Source organism: Symphalangus syndactylus, chromosome 13 (assembly GCF_028878055.3).
Source record: "Symphalangus syndactylus isolate Jambi chromosome 13, NHGRI_mSymSyn1-v2.1_pri, whole genome shotgun sequence".
Classification (NCBI taxonomy): Eukaryota; Metazoa; Chordata; class Mammalia; order Primates; family Hylobatidae; genus Symphalangus; species Symphalangus syndactylus.
The window spans coordinates 89,551,601-89,568,788 of NC_072435.2; the positions used below are offsets into that span (position 1 = coordinate 89,551,601).

A 17,188-nucleotide genomic window follows, 5' to 3' on the forward strand; every position below is an offset into this window, starting at 1 on the left:
AATTGTACAGCAGCCAGCTGACCTGTCTCTTGAGCTCACTGTGTTCTGTTTGAATGCCACGTTAACAAGGAAATGGGCCACTTTCTCTTTTCCCTTACACTTTGCCATTTCAGAGAAATAGCAAGAACTTTACCACTTACGATGATTTAACATTTAATAAAGGAGAGCCAAAGTATTTAATGAGTGATAAATAATAAAATAATCAAGCTTTTAAGTCGTAACAGATCAGAGCTAACAGATTTAAAGTTGTTTGGCTGTTATCACTTTCTGTTGTCTTCCTGGAGAAAAAAAATAAATAAATAACTTTCACACAAACTTCTACCAGCCCTGAATCAGAGTTAATAGATTTGGTGGAAAAGATTCTTAGGCATCTAAACATAGGTATATCCAAATTCTAATTTCTCTCATCAGTCTGAAAAATAGCCAGATTTGGCGCTAATAGAGAATAGTGGAAAGTAGAATACCATAATCCTTGAATATACCCAGGACTCTGATAAGTGGTTAAGATTCTGGAAGATTTTTTTTCTTATGTCATTTAAAAAAATTTAAGGATAATACTTCAGCTAAATGTAGTGGGAGGAAGTAGCTTGTTCATTAAATAAAAAGTGCTGCTTATACAACTTCCTTACCTAGCTAGGGGCTCACTATTACAAATTAATCTCTGTTTATATCTGGTCTGGAACATTTCAAAAACTGCTTACCACCCAAACAACCACTGGTGTTTTCTTCCTCGCCCTAAGTCCCACTGTGGTTTACCCTAATCTTCCCAGAGACTTCCCACACAGCCACTGCCTCACTCTCTCCAGCTCACCACCACTCTCAAAGAAGATAAGAAGTTCCTAATTTGATTAAAGCTATCCTTTGAAACCAACTTCGGACTAATTATTTTAATAGTGTTGATAAGTCATCTGATTCTATCTCTTGATCACATTATTTCAAAATATTTCCTACCCTATTGCCACCTTTGGCTTACCTGAAAATCTCAGGTCTTTGTTTAAATAAACCTGACCCTGACCTATGGAGACGGCAGTCTGGGGTCGTGTTCAGTTCCATCTATTAGCTCTATTCAAAGGCTGTTTGCTACCTGCCTATCATATGCCTAGTAATGTTCTAGGCACTTTGTAGGCAGAGAAAAACCTCCATATAATACAGAACTTCTGTTCACAGAGGCTTTGTTTCTTTCCACAAAACAATTAAAAGATAGTACATCCTCATACTCACTATGGGATCAGCATTAAAAAGAAGTAAGTAGAGCAATTCCAGTTGTCCCGGAGGGATTTCTGTGAGGTTTTGTTGAGTAAAAACAACAAGATGCATAAAAGTGTTCCTAGCGTGATCTTATATTGATCAAAAAATGTCCCTGTATATGTTTATGTATATATGTCTCTATATGATTATTTGAGCATGGGCAAAAATATAGAAGAATTCATACAAGGTTGTAAACGTGGGCTCGCCTGGTGGAATGACTGATGTGGTGGAGAAGGAAAGCAGAGATATGTAATAAAAATAGAAAAGACACAGAAATAAAATTATTATTATTATTTATTACACTTTAAGTTCCAGGGTACATGTGCACAACATGCAGTTTTGTTAACATAGGTATACATGTGCCATGTTGGTTTGCTGCACCCATCAACTCATCATTTACATTAGGTATTTCTCCTAATGCTATCCCTCCCCCAACCCCTCACCCCCTGACAGGCCCCGGGGGTGTGATGTTCCCCGCCCTGTGTCCAAGTGATCTCATTGTTCAGTTCCCACCTATGAGTGAGAACATGCGGTGTTTGGTTTTCTGTCTTTGTGTTAGTTTGCTGAGAATGATGGTTTCCAGCTTCATCCATGTCCCTGCAAAGGACATGAACTCATCTTTTTTTATGGCTGCATAGTATTCCATGGTGTATATGTGCCACATTTTCTTAATCCAGTCTATCATGGATGGACATTTGGGTTGGTTCCAAGTCTTTGCTATTGTGAATAGTGCCGCAATATACATACATGTGCATGTGTCTTTATAGTAGCATGATTTATAATCCTTTGGATATATACCCAGTAATGGGATTTGCTGGGTCAAATGATATTTCTAGTTCTAGATCCTTGAGGGATCGCCACACTGTCTTCCACAATGGTTGAACTAGTTTACAGTCCCACCAACAGTGTAAAAGCCTTCCTATTTCTCCACATCCTCTCCAACATCTGTTGTTTCCTGACTTTTTAATGATCACCATTCTAACTGGTGTGAGATGGTATCTCATTGTGGTTTTGATTTGCATTTCTCTAATGACCAAATGACCAGTGATGATGAGCATTTTTTCATGTGTCTGTTGGCTGCATAAATGTCTTCTTTTGAGAAGTGCCTATTCATATCCTTTGCCTACTTTTTGATGGGGTTGTTTGTTTTTTTCTTATAAATATGTTTGAGTTCATTGTAGATTCTGGATATTAGCCCTTTGTCAGTTGGGTAGATTGCAAAAATTTTCTCCCATTCTGTAGGTTGCCTGTTCACTCTGATGGTAGTTTCTTTTGCTGTGCAGAAGCCCTTTAGTTTAATTAGATCCCGTTTGTCAATTTTGGCTTTTGTTGCCATTGCTTTTGGTGTTTTAGACATGAAGTCCTTGCCCATGCCTATGTCCTGAATGGTATTGCCTAGGTTTTCTTCTAGGTTTTTGTGGTTTTAGGTCTAACATTTAAGTCTTTAATCCATCTTGAATTAATTTTTTGTATAAGGTGTAAGGAAGGGATCCAGTTTCCGCTTTCTACATTTTTTTTTTTTTTTTGAGATGGAGTGTTGCTCTGTCACCCAGGTTGGAGTGCAGTGGCACGTTCTAGGCTCACTGCAACATCCACCTCCCAGGTTCAAGCGATTCTCCTGCCTCAGCCTCCCAAATAGCTAGGATTACAGGTACGTGCCACCACGCCCAGCTAATTGGAATAAAAGTATTTCTTAAACAATATGGTTTCTAGAGGAGAGACACTGGAAACTTTTTTTTTTTTTTTGACAGGGTCTCCCTCTGTCACCTAGGCTGGAGTGCAGAGACGTGATCATAATTTACTGCAGCCTCGAACCCCTGGGCTCAAGGGGTCCTCCCACCTCAGCCTCCCAAGTAGTCGGGACTACAGGTGTGAACCACCACACCCAGCTAATTTTTAAAAATTTTTTATAGAGATAAGGTCTCCCTATGTTGCCCAGGCTGGTCCCAAACCCCTGGGCTCAAGTGATCCTCCCACCTCAGCCCTCAAAGTGCTGGGATTATAGGCATAAGTGACCATGCCTATCCTAGAAACATTCTTTTACAAATCAGAACTTAAACAAGGAATTCCACCATCGCTAATACTATTGACATTATTTGTAAAGCTCTGTCCACTGCAGTAATTCAAGAAACAAGTAATACAAATAATTATTCAAAATAAATATAAAAAAATTATTTACTCATCTTAAGTGGCTGCATATCTGCAGAATCTAAATATGTTAGCTTTAAAAATTATTCAAATGAATTAAAGTTAAATGAAGTGCTGAATGTTCAATAAATATTTAAATATCAATAACCTTACTACATGTTAAATAAAACAAACTTGTAACTTCATGAATAAAAAGTCCTATTCATAAAAACAACAGAACTACTCAGCCATAAACTTAAAGAGCAAGGTACATATCCTGCTTTAAAATCATTTTTACTAAGAGATATGTGTTGGAATCAGCTACCAAAAATAGTGATTTTGCTTTGAACAACTTAGCTTAAGCCATTCTTTGTAATAGAAATTAGATAGCAGAGCAGTGGTGTATTAAGTCTATTTTTTTTTTTTTTTGAGACAAATTTTCACCCTTGTTGCCCAGGCTGGAGTGCTGTGGTGCGATCGTGGTTCACTGCAACCTCTGCCTCCTGGGTTCAAGCGATTCTCCTGCCTCAGCCGCCCAAGTAGCTGGGATTACAGATGCCCACCACCAAGCCTGGCTAATTTTTTATATTTTAAGTAGAGATGGAGTTCCATCATTTTGGCCAGGCTGGTCTCAAACTCCTGACCTCAGGTGATCTGCCTGCCTCGGCCTCCCAAAGTGCTGGGATTACAAGCCTGAGCCACCGTGCCCAGCCTTAAGGCTATTTATAATTTATCATAGCAAAACCTTATCGATTAAAAACATAAGCATAAAGAAAAATAAAAACAAAAATATCAATTAAAAACATAAGCATAAAGAAAAATAACAAGTATTTTCTTAGAATATATGGAAAACATCTTGAACATATTCAGTCATGTTCTACATTTCTTGGTGAGAAGATATAAAAATGTCACTTCTGCACCTGTTTTTCTTGATTTCATATAATTCCAATGATTTTTGAATTAGTGTTTATTTAAAATTAATATAAAATTCATCTGGAATATCATGAGCTGATCAAGAATATCCAAAACATATTTTGGAAAAAAAAAAGAAGTCGATTTAGGCAAGACCACTCCCATTAGATTGCAAACATAGATGATAGATAGATAGATAGATAGATAGATAGATAGATAGATAGATATCAACAGCAATTTAATCCATGATTCTGGTTTAAAAATAGGAATATGGATTCATAGAATACAGTGGAAAGCTCAGAAATAGATGTAAAAATTTTAAAGAACAGATATCGTAAAATAAGAGGAAACAAAAATTATTTCATAAAATATGTGAGATAACTGGCTTGTACTGTGGAAATGTAATTTCATATTTTACATTAAATATAAAAATAAAATTTAGGCTAAGAAATTGATAAGTAAAGAAAAATCACAGAAGAACTAACAGAAAATGAAGTCGAACATAATTTGAAAGTATGATCATTTATTTTACCTCTGAAGCAATATAGTATGTAATAACAAAAGAAAAATATTCATATACATTATTTCCTTTTACAAAAAATAAGAGTTAACTTGGCCGGGCATGGTGGCTCATGCCTGTAATCCCAGCACTTTGGGGACAGAGGCGGGTAGATCACCTGAAGGTCAGGAGTTCGAGACCAGCCTGGCCAACCTGGTGAAACACTGTCTCTACTAAAAATACACAAAAATTAGCCAGGCGTGGTGGCAGGTGTCTGTAATCCCAGCTACTGGGGAGGCTGAGGCAGGAGAATCGCTTAAATCTGGAAGGTGAAGGTTGCAGTGAACCAAGTTTGTGCCATTGCACTCTAGCCTGGCTGACAAGAGCAAAACTCTGTCTCAAAAAAAAAAAAAAAAAAAGTTAACTAAAGCACACACTTCAGGAAAATATTTGCCACTAACAAAATATTCATCATAATGTAATAACACTAAGAAAAATTAAAAAGAAAAACATCAATACACCAAAAAGTAAGTGGGCCAAAACACATATATTTTCACAAGAGGAGATTCAGAAAGTAGATATAAATATGGAAATATGTTCAACCTCACTAGTTTTCAAATAAATACAAATTAAAGTGATAATAAGCTATGCTAACACCCAGTGTTGGTGATGCCAATTAGCACAACCTTTTTGGAAAGCAATTTGGCAGCATGTTTCAAAAGTCATAAATATATTCATTCCGTTTGAAGCATTAATTTCAGCCTTAGAATCCTGAGGAAATAACTTGAAAGAAGAAAATCCCTAGGCATGAAGATGCTCTCGCCGTAGCATTTATAGAATTAGAAACCTGGAAATAATGAAACTGTTTAGCAATAAGGAATGATTCAGTAAAATAAGTTATGTCAGTCTGATAAGAGTGTTGTGCAGCCAGCAATTCTTTGGCCTTGTGGATATTGCCGGCTAATTGACACCCCAGCTGCCTCTGCATCCTATCTGCCCTTTAAGTCTTCACTCCCTCTTTATCCGGCTTGATTCACGAAAGAGCCATCAGCCTGGTAAGGAGTCCCATACTGGGTTTCTTAGGACAAAGCTTCGGCTTTTTAACTGTACTCGCCTGGACCCCAAGTTACGCAAAAATACCTTCACCTCACTGGCTCCTCTCTCCTTCCACTGCACCTGAAAAAAACATGCTATCTCCTCTTTTCAGGTCCACTCCAACCTGGTTTCTGCCCCACTGTTCCCCTGAACCTGTTCTTGCTAAGGTCACTAGTGAACTCCATGCAGCCATTCCAGCAGACACTATAAGGTCCTCATCTAACTTGGCTGATAGCCAGCATTCTTGAAACTGTCTTTTCCATTGCTTTCCACGGCACGCCCACTCCATGCTCTCCTCCTTCTCTGTGGCCAGGCCTCAATTCCCTTGCTGGGCCTTGCTGGTCCCTTCTCTCCCTGTCTCTAAATATTGGAGCCATTTAAGGCCCAGTTTTGGCTCTTCCTCTCTTCTTACTCTACATTTCATCTGTAGACAATCTTATTCACTTCCATGGCTTTATAAATCGTCTGTATGTTCATGTCTCCTTTATCCCCACCCCAGATTGCTCCTCTGAGCTCCAGGCCCATACCCAACTTGACACATCTGCTTGAGTATCACACAAGTATCTTGAACTACATACACCCATACCTGAAGTCTTGAATCTTCTACCCATCCGCCTCTCCATCAGTATGCCCCATCTCCATGTATGGTACCTCCATTCATCCATTTGCTCACCAGCATCCTCCATATCCACATCCCCCACTTCCAGTCCTACCCCATGCCACTTCTAAGGGGTACTTTGACTGCCTCGTTCTTTCCCTTTCCATTGTACCATCTTAGCTCAGTCATTTCTTGATGATTCCTTGATACCATGTGACCTTCCAGTTTTATTCTGGTGGAATATTCTATACTTCTGCTAGTCTGTAAGCTCTTTGAGGGCAAGGACCATAGCTGTTTGGTTCACTGGTATATTCAGTACATTGTGCAGCACTTGGCATATGTTGCAAGCTTGATAAATATTTATGGAATAAATAAATGGAATCATTATAGTTATGTAAAAGCTACATATGTGAGAACTAGAAGGAAATGTGGAAACTTTAAAAGAGTTGGTGAAAATATGATTTTTAAAAATTCTGATACTCTTGTTATAACGTTTGAGCGTGAATTCAATTTAAGACATATATGTATACAAGGTAAGATGTGTGGTGCGGATATAAATGCTGCTTGAAGATTCAGCATGAATGAGAGTTCAGGCATTTGTTGAAGATAAGTTAGTGGGAATGGTTTGGGATCTTTCACTGTGCTCAGAATTCCCTAAAGATAATTGAACTCCAGTCCAGGTGAAGTGGACTGAAAGAACTTGCCTTCTTCCGGCATGATAATATGGCCAGAACTTTTTGAAAATGGAAAGATAGGGGTGACCTCCAGGGACTAGATTAGACTTAGCAAGCTTATCAAAGAACCAGGGAGACAGCAGAGTCTTAGGTGGCAGTGCCTAAGTCTGGGAGGAAGTGAGAAGTATAACAGAAGACAGACAGCTGCCAGGTTGTCTAGACTATGGCTCTTCATAGGGGGTGATAAGGTTACCACTTCCTGCACTCCCAGGTTCCTTTCACTTGGCCCTCATTCCCACCAGATCCCATCATGCGCCTAATGCAAAAGGAGTCCACTGTTGGCATGTTAATTCCTATAATTTTCCTTCTGAACAGGACACCTGGCTGCCTTGTTCCTTTGGACCATTTCCTTGGGAAAAAGTTACTTTGGGGACATTTCAAGATTGTCTTTTTGTGTCCCTACTATACACACACACACGTAGAAGCACACAGATGTATCCCTGTACACATACAAACATACACACACAAAAACACTCCCTCTACCCAATTTTGATCATATGTTTGACCACAAGCAAAACCTTAACTAATTCTAAAGCACATTTCACAGGCCACCTTCTTTAATCATTATCTAACAATATTAGCAATAAGGAATAGTTGACAAATGTATCTTCACACCTAGGATCATCAAGGCACGCTGTCTTAAATGAACCCCAGATCAAAGAGAAACAGATGAAAAAAAGTCATGTTTGGATGGGAATAATTAATGTCATAAAGATAGAAATTTTTCTAACATTAAGGCACATATTTAATACAATTTCATTTAGACTCAATCTCCTCAACCCCTTCAGATAAAATGAATATGGATGAATAATGTCCAGGAAATGCTAAGAAAATTATGATAATGGAGATAAAGAAGGAGAGATTTGCCTTATCAGATGCTAAATATATTTAAAATTACAGGAGTAAAAACTTAATGACATTGGAATAGAAGTAGATCAATAGATTATTAGAACAGAGCAGAGTTCAGAAATAGATTCCAGATAAATGGAAATTTAATATAGGACAAAATGATATTTCAGTTCAGTGGGAAAAGGAGGTTTGTTTTTGTTTAATAAATGGCTGTGACATAATTGATTAACCATCTGGATAAAGTTGGACCCTTATCTCACACTGTATATAAAAATAAATTCCAGATGGATTAAAGACATAAGCTTAAAAATAAAGCAATAAAGATGTTGGAACAATTTTATATTTGTCCGTAAGCTAGAGTTTGGGAAGCACTTTATAGCCGAGACAAGAAACCCTGTATTTGATTACTTAAAAGCACATTGTGTAAGAGTAAAAGATGCCACAAGCAAAAGTTACAAGATAAACAATAGATTAGGAGAAAAATATGTGTCAGAAATATGACAGATAAAGATTAATATCTACATCATGCAGAGAGCTCTTGAAAATTGATAAGAAATATATACACACAAAGCAGAAAAATGGCCAAAGAATAAGAATATGCAGTTTACAAAAGAGCAAACCAAATAGCCAACAAAACATCTATTCTTTTATATTTTTATTTATTTGTTTGTTTGTTTATTTATTTATTTATTTATTTATTTATTTTTGGAGGCAGTGTCTTGCTCTGTCACCCAGAAACATCTATTCTTTACATCAGCTCTTCTGAGAAATCTTCCCTCCTGTGGCAGGTCAAAAGGTGAGATCATATGAGGCTCTGTGATGGATGGAAATGAGGCAGAAATCATCATTTTTTCCCCATATCTTCCCTGTACAGACCACAGTGACTATGGTGGGAAGCTTCTCTCCAAGACACTCAAAGTGCATGGTGAAGAATGTGGACTCTAGCAGGGAGCTCTGCCAGAATAAAAGTCAGCCCAACCGGACCTGCACCTGTAGCATCCCAACCAGAGCAACCTACAAAGGTATGTGGATTCTTCTGGGTTATTTTTGTTATAAAGTCAAAAAAACAAGGGAACCTCCTGAGTTTAGTTTCCCCAAGGAATCTGAATAGTTCCCCCTCTGTAGACTCACTCCCTCCCTACCCCCTGGTTCCCACTTTTCCTCTGGGTCCTCCTCACCTCTGGTTTACCTCATTCACTGACTCCGAGACCCCACTATCAGATATACCTGGACAATGACAAGAGGAGGGCAAGTTGGATGGGAGAGTGCAGAAAAGCCAGATAGCACTGGGCTGACTGTACCCAAATGGTTTGGATAATTCAGAGATCTGAAAAGCAAGAAATGCCCTGGGTGAGATGAGAAATTTTGACAACCAATGTTCTATCAGTTTGAGTTCATTGCATTCATACATCCATCCAGGAAGTATTTATTGAACATCTACTATATGTGAGGCACTATGCTAGGTACTAGGGATACAGTGACTCCCCCTTGCCCCTAAAAAAAAGACTGTACACAGGGATAGAGAGAAGTAAGTAGCTCATTACAATGCAGTGTGTAAATACAGGGAACATAGAGTACCATGAGAAGCACATGAAAAATGTACCTTACCAGACATGGCAGAGGGGGAAGGGGTAAGGAAAGCTTCCTGGAGGAAGTGATGTCCAGACAAGGAGAGGGTAGAGTTGAGCCAGACAAAGAGGATGGGAATGGGTATTTCAGACAGAGACCAACCTGCATGATGGCCAGGAGAAAAGAAGCTTTATTTGAAGAACCAGAAGAGCTTCTACATGGCCAAGGCACATGGGGTAGGGGAAGGTGGAAAGGGGAGAAGGAGGGAAGATAGATACCAAAGGAGGCAGCCAGGGGACCATTAAGGGCCTTGTGAACCGTGAATCCTGGGAGCTGTGATGAGATGCTGAAAGATTTAAGCTGGAGGCTGGCAGCACAATCAGATTTTTATCACAGAAAGGTTCAATTGTGCATTGTCTGTCTTTCCTACTGGAATGTAAGCCCCATGGAGGCAGGGACTTGGAGAAGACATCTTCACTGCTGTGCTTAGAACAGTGTCTGGCACAACGTAGCCATTCACAATCAATAAACGTTTCTTGAATGAATGAATGGCTTGAAGGTGGAGAATGGACCAAAGAAGGGAAAGACTGAAAGACTGAGTTCCAAAAGATCTCTTGGAGGGGTCCAAGTGAGAGGGAAAGTGAAAGCGGAAAGTTACTGGAGGGTCCAGGTGAGAGGGCAAGTGAGAGCTGGAGGAGAAGCCAAGGGGGATGGAGAGAAGTGGATTCAATAGATGGTCAGGAGGTCCAGTGGGCAGACTGAGGACTCCTGAGTCTCTTCGAATGAGAAAGACTAGAAGTAGAGTTGAGTTCATGGAGTAGGTCTCCAGGACTGAGTGATGATCATTAATGGAGCTGAGTGGGTTTTGTGGTGAGAGCTGGAGTTACCCAATATCAGTCCATTCTGGCTGCTATAACAAAATACCTTAGACTGGATAATTTATAAACAATAGAAATGTATTGCTTACAGCCCTGGTGACTGGGGAGTCCAAGGTCAAGTCTCCAGCAGATTCAGTGTCTTCACAGATGGTGCCTTGTTGCTATATTCTCACATACAGAAGGGGCAAGGGAGCTCTGTTAAGCCTCTTTTATAAGGACACTAATCACATTCATGAGGGTGCAGCCCTCATGATTTAATCACTTCACAAAGGCCCCATGGCTTAATACTAAAACTTTGGGTATTAGATTCCAACTTATGAATTTAGGGGAGACATAAATATTCTGACCATAGCACCCAATTGATCCTAAATCCTTCAAAAGGCGATTTAATACACCAGGCCAGAGATGTGAGCTTAAAAATGCTCTCAGCCACTGGATGGTGGCTGTTTGGGTCTGATTGCTTGGAAAATCACCTCAATTTTCCACTTTACTTTGTCCACACTGTGCAGCCTTTGTGATGCATTTCTGGTTAATTTTGTTCATTAAAACACAGACCTTGCTCACCTATAAAATATGCCTCTGAGGTATTTGAGATCACCTTGTAAAGCTAGTTGGTTGCTTTTAGAGCCTCCATCAGTTGCACCCAACCCTTCACCTGCCGTTTTCTGAATATCTTACATATTCCGAACAGGCAAACAAATTCACTTCCCAGCCTCTTGTACTCAGCCAGCCAGTGACCATTGCCAAGCCTTTATCCATGGCCTTCTTTAAACCTAGAATGGCTTCCCCCTTTCACAAAATCCTGTCTCCCTTTCTGCTTTGAAACATTGGAGAAAAGTCACCTTTTCCATATGCCCCTGCCGGATTCTGCTCTGACTTTCTCAGCCATTCTAACACCCCTTTGGTCCTCCATGCACACCTCTGTCTTGGTACCCAGGTTACCAGAGGGAACTGAAACCACTCATATGGTTGTTTCCTTGACTGTGCTATCATCACCCAAATTATTTTACCTCTTCCAGAATAACTGTAAATGCTTTCCTAGAAGAAATCATGAATATTCATTTCCTTGTGATATTTCCAAATAGAGTTTTGTGCCTATTTGGTGCTTGAAAAAAAGTATGACTTTTGCAGTCTTCATCACCGGACACTTATAGATGCCACTGGAGTGTATTTTCACTGGGAGTCCCTCTGAGCTGACTGTCCCCGTGTTCATTCTACTCACATGTAACAAGTGTCTGTTCAGAGGCTTTTGCAGAGAGGTCATGCCAGCCCTCCAAGCCTCTTTGTCTTGAGAACAGAAGACGATCATTTCACACACACCCTCTGTACGTGAACCGAATTTTATGTGGAATTCTGACTTTCAGAGGGACTGTTATTGCTGTGGAGAAGTACCTTAAAGTAAGGGTTTTTAGACTTTGGGAACCACACACTAATAAAATTTCAATAAGAAAATGAGGGGTGCCAACGGAGTCAAGCCAGCTTCTTATTTTGTCAAGACTTGGATTTAAAAAGCACCCTCTCGGCCGGGCGCAGTGGCACATGCCTGTAATCCAGCACTTTGGGAGGCCGAGGCGGGCAGATCACTTGAGGTCAGGAGTTCAAGACCATCCTAGCCAACATGGTGAAACCCCATCCCAACTAAAATAAATAAACAAACAAACAAATAAATAGCACCACCTCCTATTCCTATTAATTCACCAAAGGGAAAAGATATTAATACCTTGTTAGTAGCACTGGTCCCTGGACAGAGGGGATTTGAAAGGTGCTACTTTGTGTTGTGGCCCCAAACCTGGGCTCTGTACAATCATTCCATGGGGAGCAATGCAACCACAGGCTCCTGGGTCCACCCCAGGCTTGCTAAATCAGAATATTTAGGGGCATGGCCCTGGGATCTATAGCTTTGTAAATTTCTCAGGTGATTCTGATAGACAACTGGGTTTGGGAATCACTACCTTGGATAGAGTGTATATGTTTAAAGAGATACAGGAAATACCATGTTTCTCTAATGCTGATTTAGTAGTTTTGAAATCCTTGTTATTTTGTTCTTTTGGGGTTTTCTAACCAATGAGTAGGTTTTCAAAGGGAAATAAGAAAACCTTTGTCACAGATTTGGTGACAGTTGACCCCAAGAGGATCGTGGAACCCAGCCTATGGAAACTACACTTTAGAGTATGTTAGGTAAATATTTGCAGCGTGGATTTTTCTGAAGGTGCAGGATTTCTAATGCTCCGGTTTTCATGTTCTAGGCACTTCTTGCTTGGTGACTTGTTTTATTCCTATGCCTTGGCCAATTAAAAGCTGAGATAGTGATCCCTGGGAGAGTATGAGATGTAAATGAGCTGTAAAATGGCTTCTTCCTAGTGATTATCCATGGGAGGCTTGGAACTCGAGGTGGGTTCAGTCTGTTTGGAGGCTTGAGCTGTGCACTTCGGCAGCCTGATGCGAATGGCCCATGGGGAAGGAACCACATACTGATTGAAATGTTAGCAAACAGCTGGCACGCTCCCGCCCACTATGCAGAGGAGGCAAAAATATTTATCTTTTTGTGCATTTACAGCTATGCTTGACTATAACAGGACTCCACCATAAATGACTTTTTCCCCCCTTCCCTCCAGATGTTTCAGTTGTCAACGTGATGTTCTCCTTTGGTTCTTGGAATTTATCAGACAGATTCAACTTTACCAACTGCTCATCATTAAAAGAGTAAGATTTTATTTGAAATTTGAATATTCTCTCGTTTGTCTTAATTTACTTATTTGTTTGACTCCTCGATTTCCTAAAGAACTCTTTTGTGAGACAGAACTTTCCAAAATGCCTTTTGAAGCATGGTGTAATGGGAGATAGGAGAGCCACTGAGCTAATAAGCTCCGCTCACACATTCTAGCCCTGACTAGTAAGCTGGCGCCGCGAGGGAGAGAGATCCACTGTGCTTAAGTGTTCATACCCACAGGGAAATATGTCTTCCCAGGACAGAGAGGCAGCCTTGAAGTAAGTAAAGAAGAAGGGACAAACTAGGCGTGGTGGCTCACATCTGGAATCCCAGCACTTTAGGAGGCCGAGGTGGGCAGATCACTTGAGCCCAGGAGAGTTTGAGACCAGCCTGGGCAATATAGTGAGATGCCATCGCTAAAAAAACACAAAAGTTAGCCAGGCATGGTGGTGTGTGCCTGTAGTCCCAGCTACTTGGGTGGCTGAGGTGGGAGGATCACCTGAGCCTAGGAGACGGAGGTTGCAGTGAGCCGGGTTGGCACCCTGCATTCCAGTCTGAGTGACAGAGTGAGATTGTCTCAATAAAAAGAAGAAGGAGCGCTGCTAGATTCTCTTCTGATTGGAATGGCTTCGGGAATTTGGGTGGAACGAGAAGCCTTGAGCGTAGGGGTAAAAAGTCATACTTGAGAAGGACAAGGTGAAGTCCCTTTCACCAAAAGAACATGTTCCTGCTGCCCCCCTTTTCACCATCTTTGGCCTCTTTGAGCTACATAGGCCCCTGAGTTAGTGCCAAACCTCACTCCTTGCTTCTAAAGTAGCAAGAGGACAGAGGAAATATGTTTCTCAGATGCCTGACTTTCCAACTGGAAGTTGGGATGGAGGCCTGCAGGGCATCTTGGGAGGCTGCATGAGTAGCAGTGCTGTAGATCACTCCACGGTTTGATTGACCAGCTATGTGAGCACCAAATGGGAGTTTCTTTTGGCCTGGCCTGGGAACCATGGTTTCTATGGGGAAAATGAATTTGAACTTGAAGCTGAGCTGGGAGGCTGCTCTTGAATGATTAGAACAGGAGCCCCTGGGCCTCATCTCTGCCACTGAGGCACTTTGAAAAAGATGACACAAGGCCCAGTTCAATTATCGCTAAGAAACAGAATGAATTTAAGGAGAAAAAAATACAAAAATTGCTACAGAAAGCCTCAGAAGTTCATAAAAATAGGAAAAAAGGGGGAGAATTAAATAGAATTATATAGCTCAAAGACAGTTGAAAGATAACGTAGCTCCCCTGATGCCCACTTTAAGGCCAGATGAAAGGAACCGACTAGCTCCAGGTCCCACAACTCGGTAATTAAGAACCAGACCTCAGACCTAGGTCCCCCGGGGAGGGTGAGTGCCCTTTCCATAAGTAACTGCTTCCTGTTAGGAAACCACTTAGTACAGTAATCACACCCCGGGGGTAGAAGAAGCGTGCAAATCACAAACCCGATTCTAGCTCACTTAGGTGGCCGGATCCACGCAAAAGCCAATGTGTCTTCTCCTTCCATGGAAACTGCAGTTTCTGTAGGTCAGAATCTCAGAATGTTTCCTGATTTCTTGGAGAAGGTATAAAACAAACTGAGTCCCCCGGCCCTGCGCTAGCACCCCTTGCTGGAGCTAAGTAAGGCTTCCTCTGGCCTCCCTTGGCCCTGTTTCCAGATCAACCCCGATTTCCCTTTTTAACACTCCTTCTCATAAGTGCTTTTCAAGTCCTCCACAGTTTACCCAATCATGATAGGTGATTTGATTAGTAGAAACACAATTCTTCCTTAATTTGATTATAAAGCAAACACAGGCACCTCGTTGCCTCTGCTTGCCAGCTAACACTTTCTGTCTCACATCTTCCAGGCAGTTGGCAGTGTGACTGCTGGAGTGAGTGAGGGCTTTCTGATTTTGGAAGGCAGGGTGGGTAGAGGCGGGGAGAGAGGCCTCTCCAGAGGGACTTACCTGAGGGTAGACAAATAGCAGAACTGGATTCAGAAACAGATTCATTGGGTTCCTATTATCTACAGACCAGCAGGTGACCCAGCTTCAGGTTTCCATGGCAACACCCCTGCAGGTGCCATTCTGGCCCATCAACCTGAGAGCTTCCGAGAGCAGGGCACAAAGCCTCACAGGAATGTTTGTCCGGGGATTTTTTTTTTTTTTTTTTTTTGGTCTTCTTTTAAACGCTTGCATGCCACATCACAGAGGGAAATTCTAGGTTGTGAACATTGTCCTAAAACGCAGGAATTAAGTCAGTTTTCTGTGTTGCCAGATGCCCAGCATGCGTAGAAACTGGCTGCGCATGGTGTAAAAGTGCAAGAAGGTGTATCCACCCCTTCACAGCTTGCGACCCTTCTGATTATGAGAGAAACCAGGTAAAGTGACATTTTTGGTATTGTAAGTCTTAACCGCCGGGCATGGTGGCTCACGCCTGTAATCCGAGCATTTTGGGAGGTCGAGGCGGGTGGATCACCTGAGGTCAGGAGTTCAAGACCAGCCTGACCAACATGGCAAAACCCTGCCTCTACTAAAAATACAAAGTTAGTGGGGCGTGGTGGCGCATGCCTGTAGTCCCAGCTACTCAGGAGGCTGAGGCAGGAGAATCGCTTGAACCTGGGAGGCGGAGGTTGCAGTGAGCCTAGATCGCGCCACTGCACTCCAACCTGGGTGACAGAGTGAGACTCTGTCTCAAAAAAAAAAAAAAAAAAAAAAAAAGGTTTAACCAAAAATAAACGTTTGTGACTGCCTAGTCCTACCTTCTCTTTTATGTTTGTTTTGCACACTTTGAATTTCCCACCCATCTGGATGTTGAAGGGATGTTCTCCATTCCAGGAACAGTGTCCAGTGGCTGTCGAGAAGACATCAGGAGGAGGAAGAACCAAGGAGAACAAGGGGAACAGAACCAACCAGGCTTTACAGGTCAGACCCTATTTTTGTGTGGTTGAGGGGAAAACCTCTCTTTGAATGACCATGACCACAACTCGTACTACTTTAGGTTCCTTAAAGAAAATTCTCTATTTTACTTTCTACCAAAATTCCCTTTTGTATCTTTGGTTTTTTAACCAAGTTTCACTTAATTAGCTCAATACATCAAAGGCTGGACACTCACATAAAATAAATTAAAACTCTGTAATTATGAAAAACGATGTTGCTCTGGTCGAAATAAAATTGTAAACGTGACTTTGCAGCTCACTGGGGAAGAGCTGGAAGGAAGTTTTAGCGTTCTATCTGAGGGCTTTCAACTTGCACCTTATATAATTGCGTTTCTGGGGGTTATGTGTGTGGATGGGGGTCTGTGCAAAGTGTGCAAACTAACCTCGATTCCATTGTTTTTTTCAACTTTGTAGGGACATCTAACCAGTAGTGAACGCTGCTAAACCAGAATTGTTATAGAATGTGTATTTCTCTCGCCTTCTCACAAGCAGTTATTTATCCATGAACTTTCCGTGGAAATGCCCCTTATTTTCTTCATAGTAAATTACTAAGCCCCCATGTCAGTCATGTTTGAAAAGAGGGGACGTGACAATGTAAACATTTCTGGGCGGAACACATGGCTGTGCTTACAACTTCATTCAGTCAACAAAAGTTCATTGAGCATCTATATGCTCTATAAACACAAAAAGAGGGTAAGTCTTGCCCTCGCTAACCTTGGAGTCTAGCAGAAATAGACAAATTACAAATGATAGCTCTGGGGAGAAAAAGGCTCCATTTTCCATTTCTCTAATCTGTGGTTTTGACTTCTCCATTTGCTGCTACCTAAGGTCAAGTGCAAAGGTAAATAAGTAGCACATTTTGAGTCATTACTGAAAAGTTTATAGTAACTTCAAGTGAATTAAGTAACAGGCAGAGGGAATGTGAATCAAATGGATATGAAGTTAATTAAAGGCATTAGAAAAGCTTGATGCTCAGGTGTCTCCAGACTTTAGCAGTCTTTGAGGTCTTGTTAAGTAA

The 17,188-nt window shown here is 41.1% G+C and overlaps 1 protein-coding gene across 5 annotated transcripts in view; it reads left to right on the top strand.

Annotated features, from left to right (window-relative positions):
* The window catches only part of PLXNC1 (plexin C1), a 160,542-nt gene that overhangs the window by 61,957 nt on the left and 81,397 nt on the right, over window positions 1-17,188 (top strand). For all 5 annotated transcript variants that reach the window (XM_055238457.2, XM_063614243.1, XM_063614244.1 and 2 more), the window contains exons 6-9: window positions 8,937-9,084; window positions 13,125-13,212; window positions 15,510-15,612; window positions 16,070-16,156. In XM_055238457.2, coding sequence (XP_055094432.1) covers window positions 8,937-9,084; window positions 13,125-13,212; window positions 15,510-15,612; window positions 16,070-16,156 — 426 coding nt within the window. The remainder of the gene's footprint in view (window positions 1-8,936; window positions 9,085-13,124; window positions 13,213-15,509; window positions 15,613-16,069; window positions 16,157-17,188) is intronic.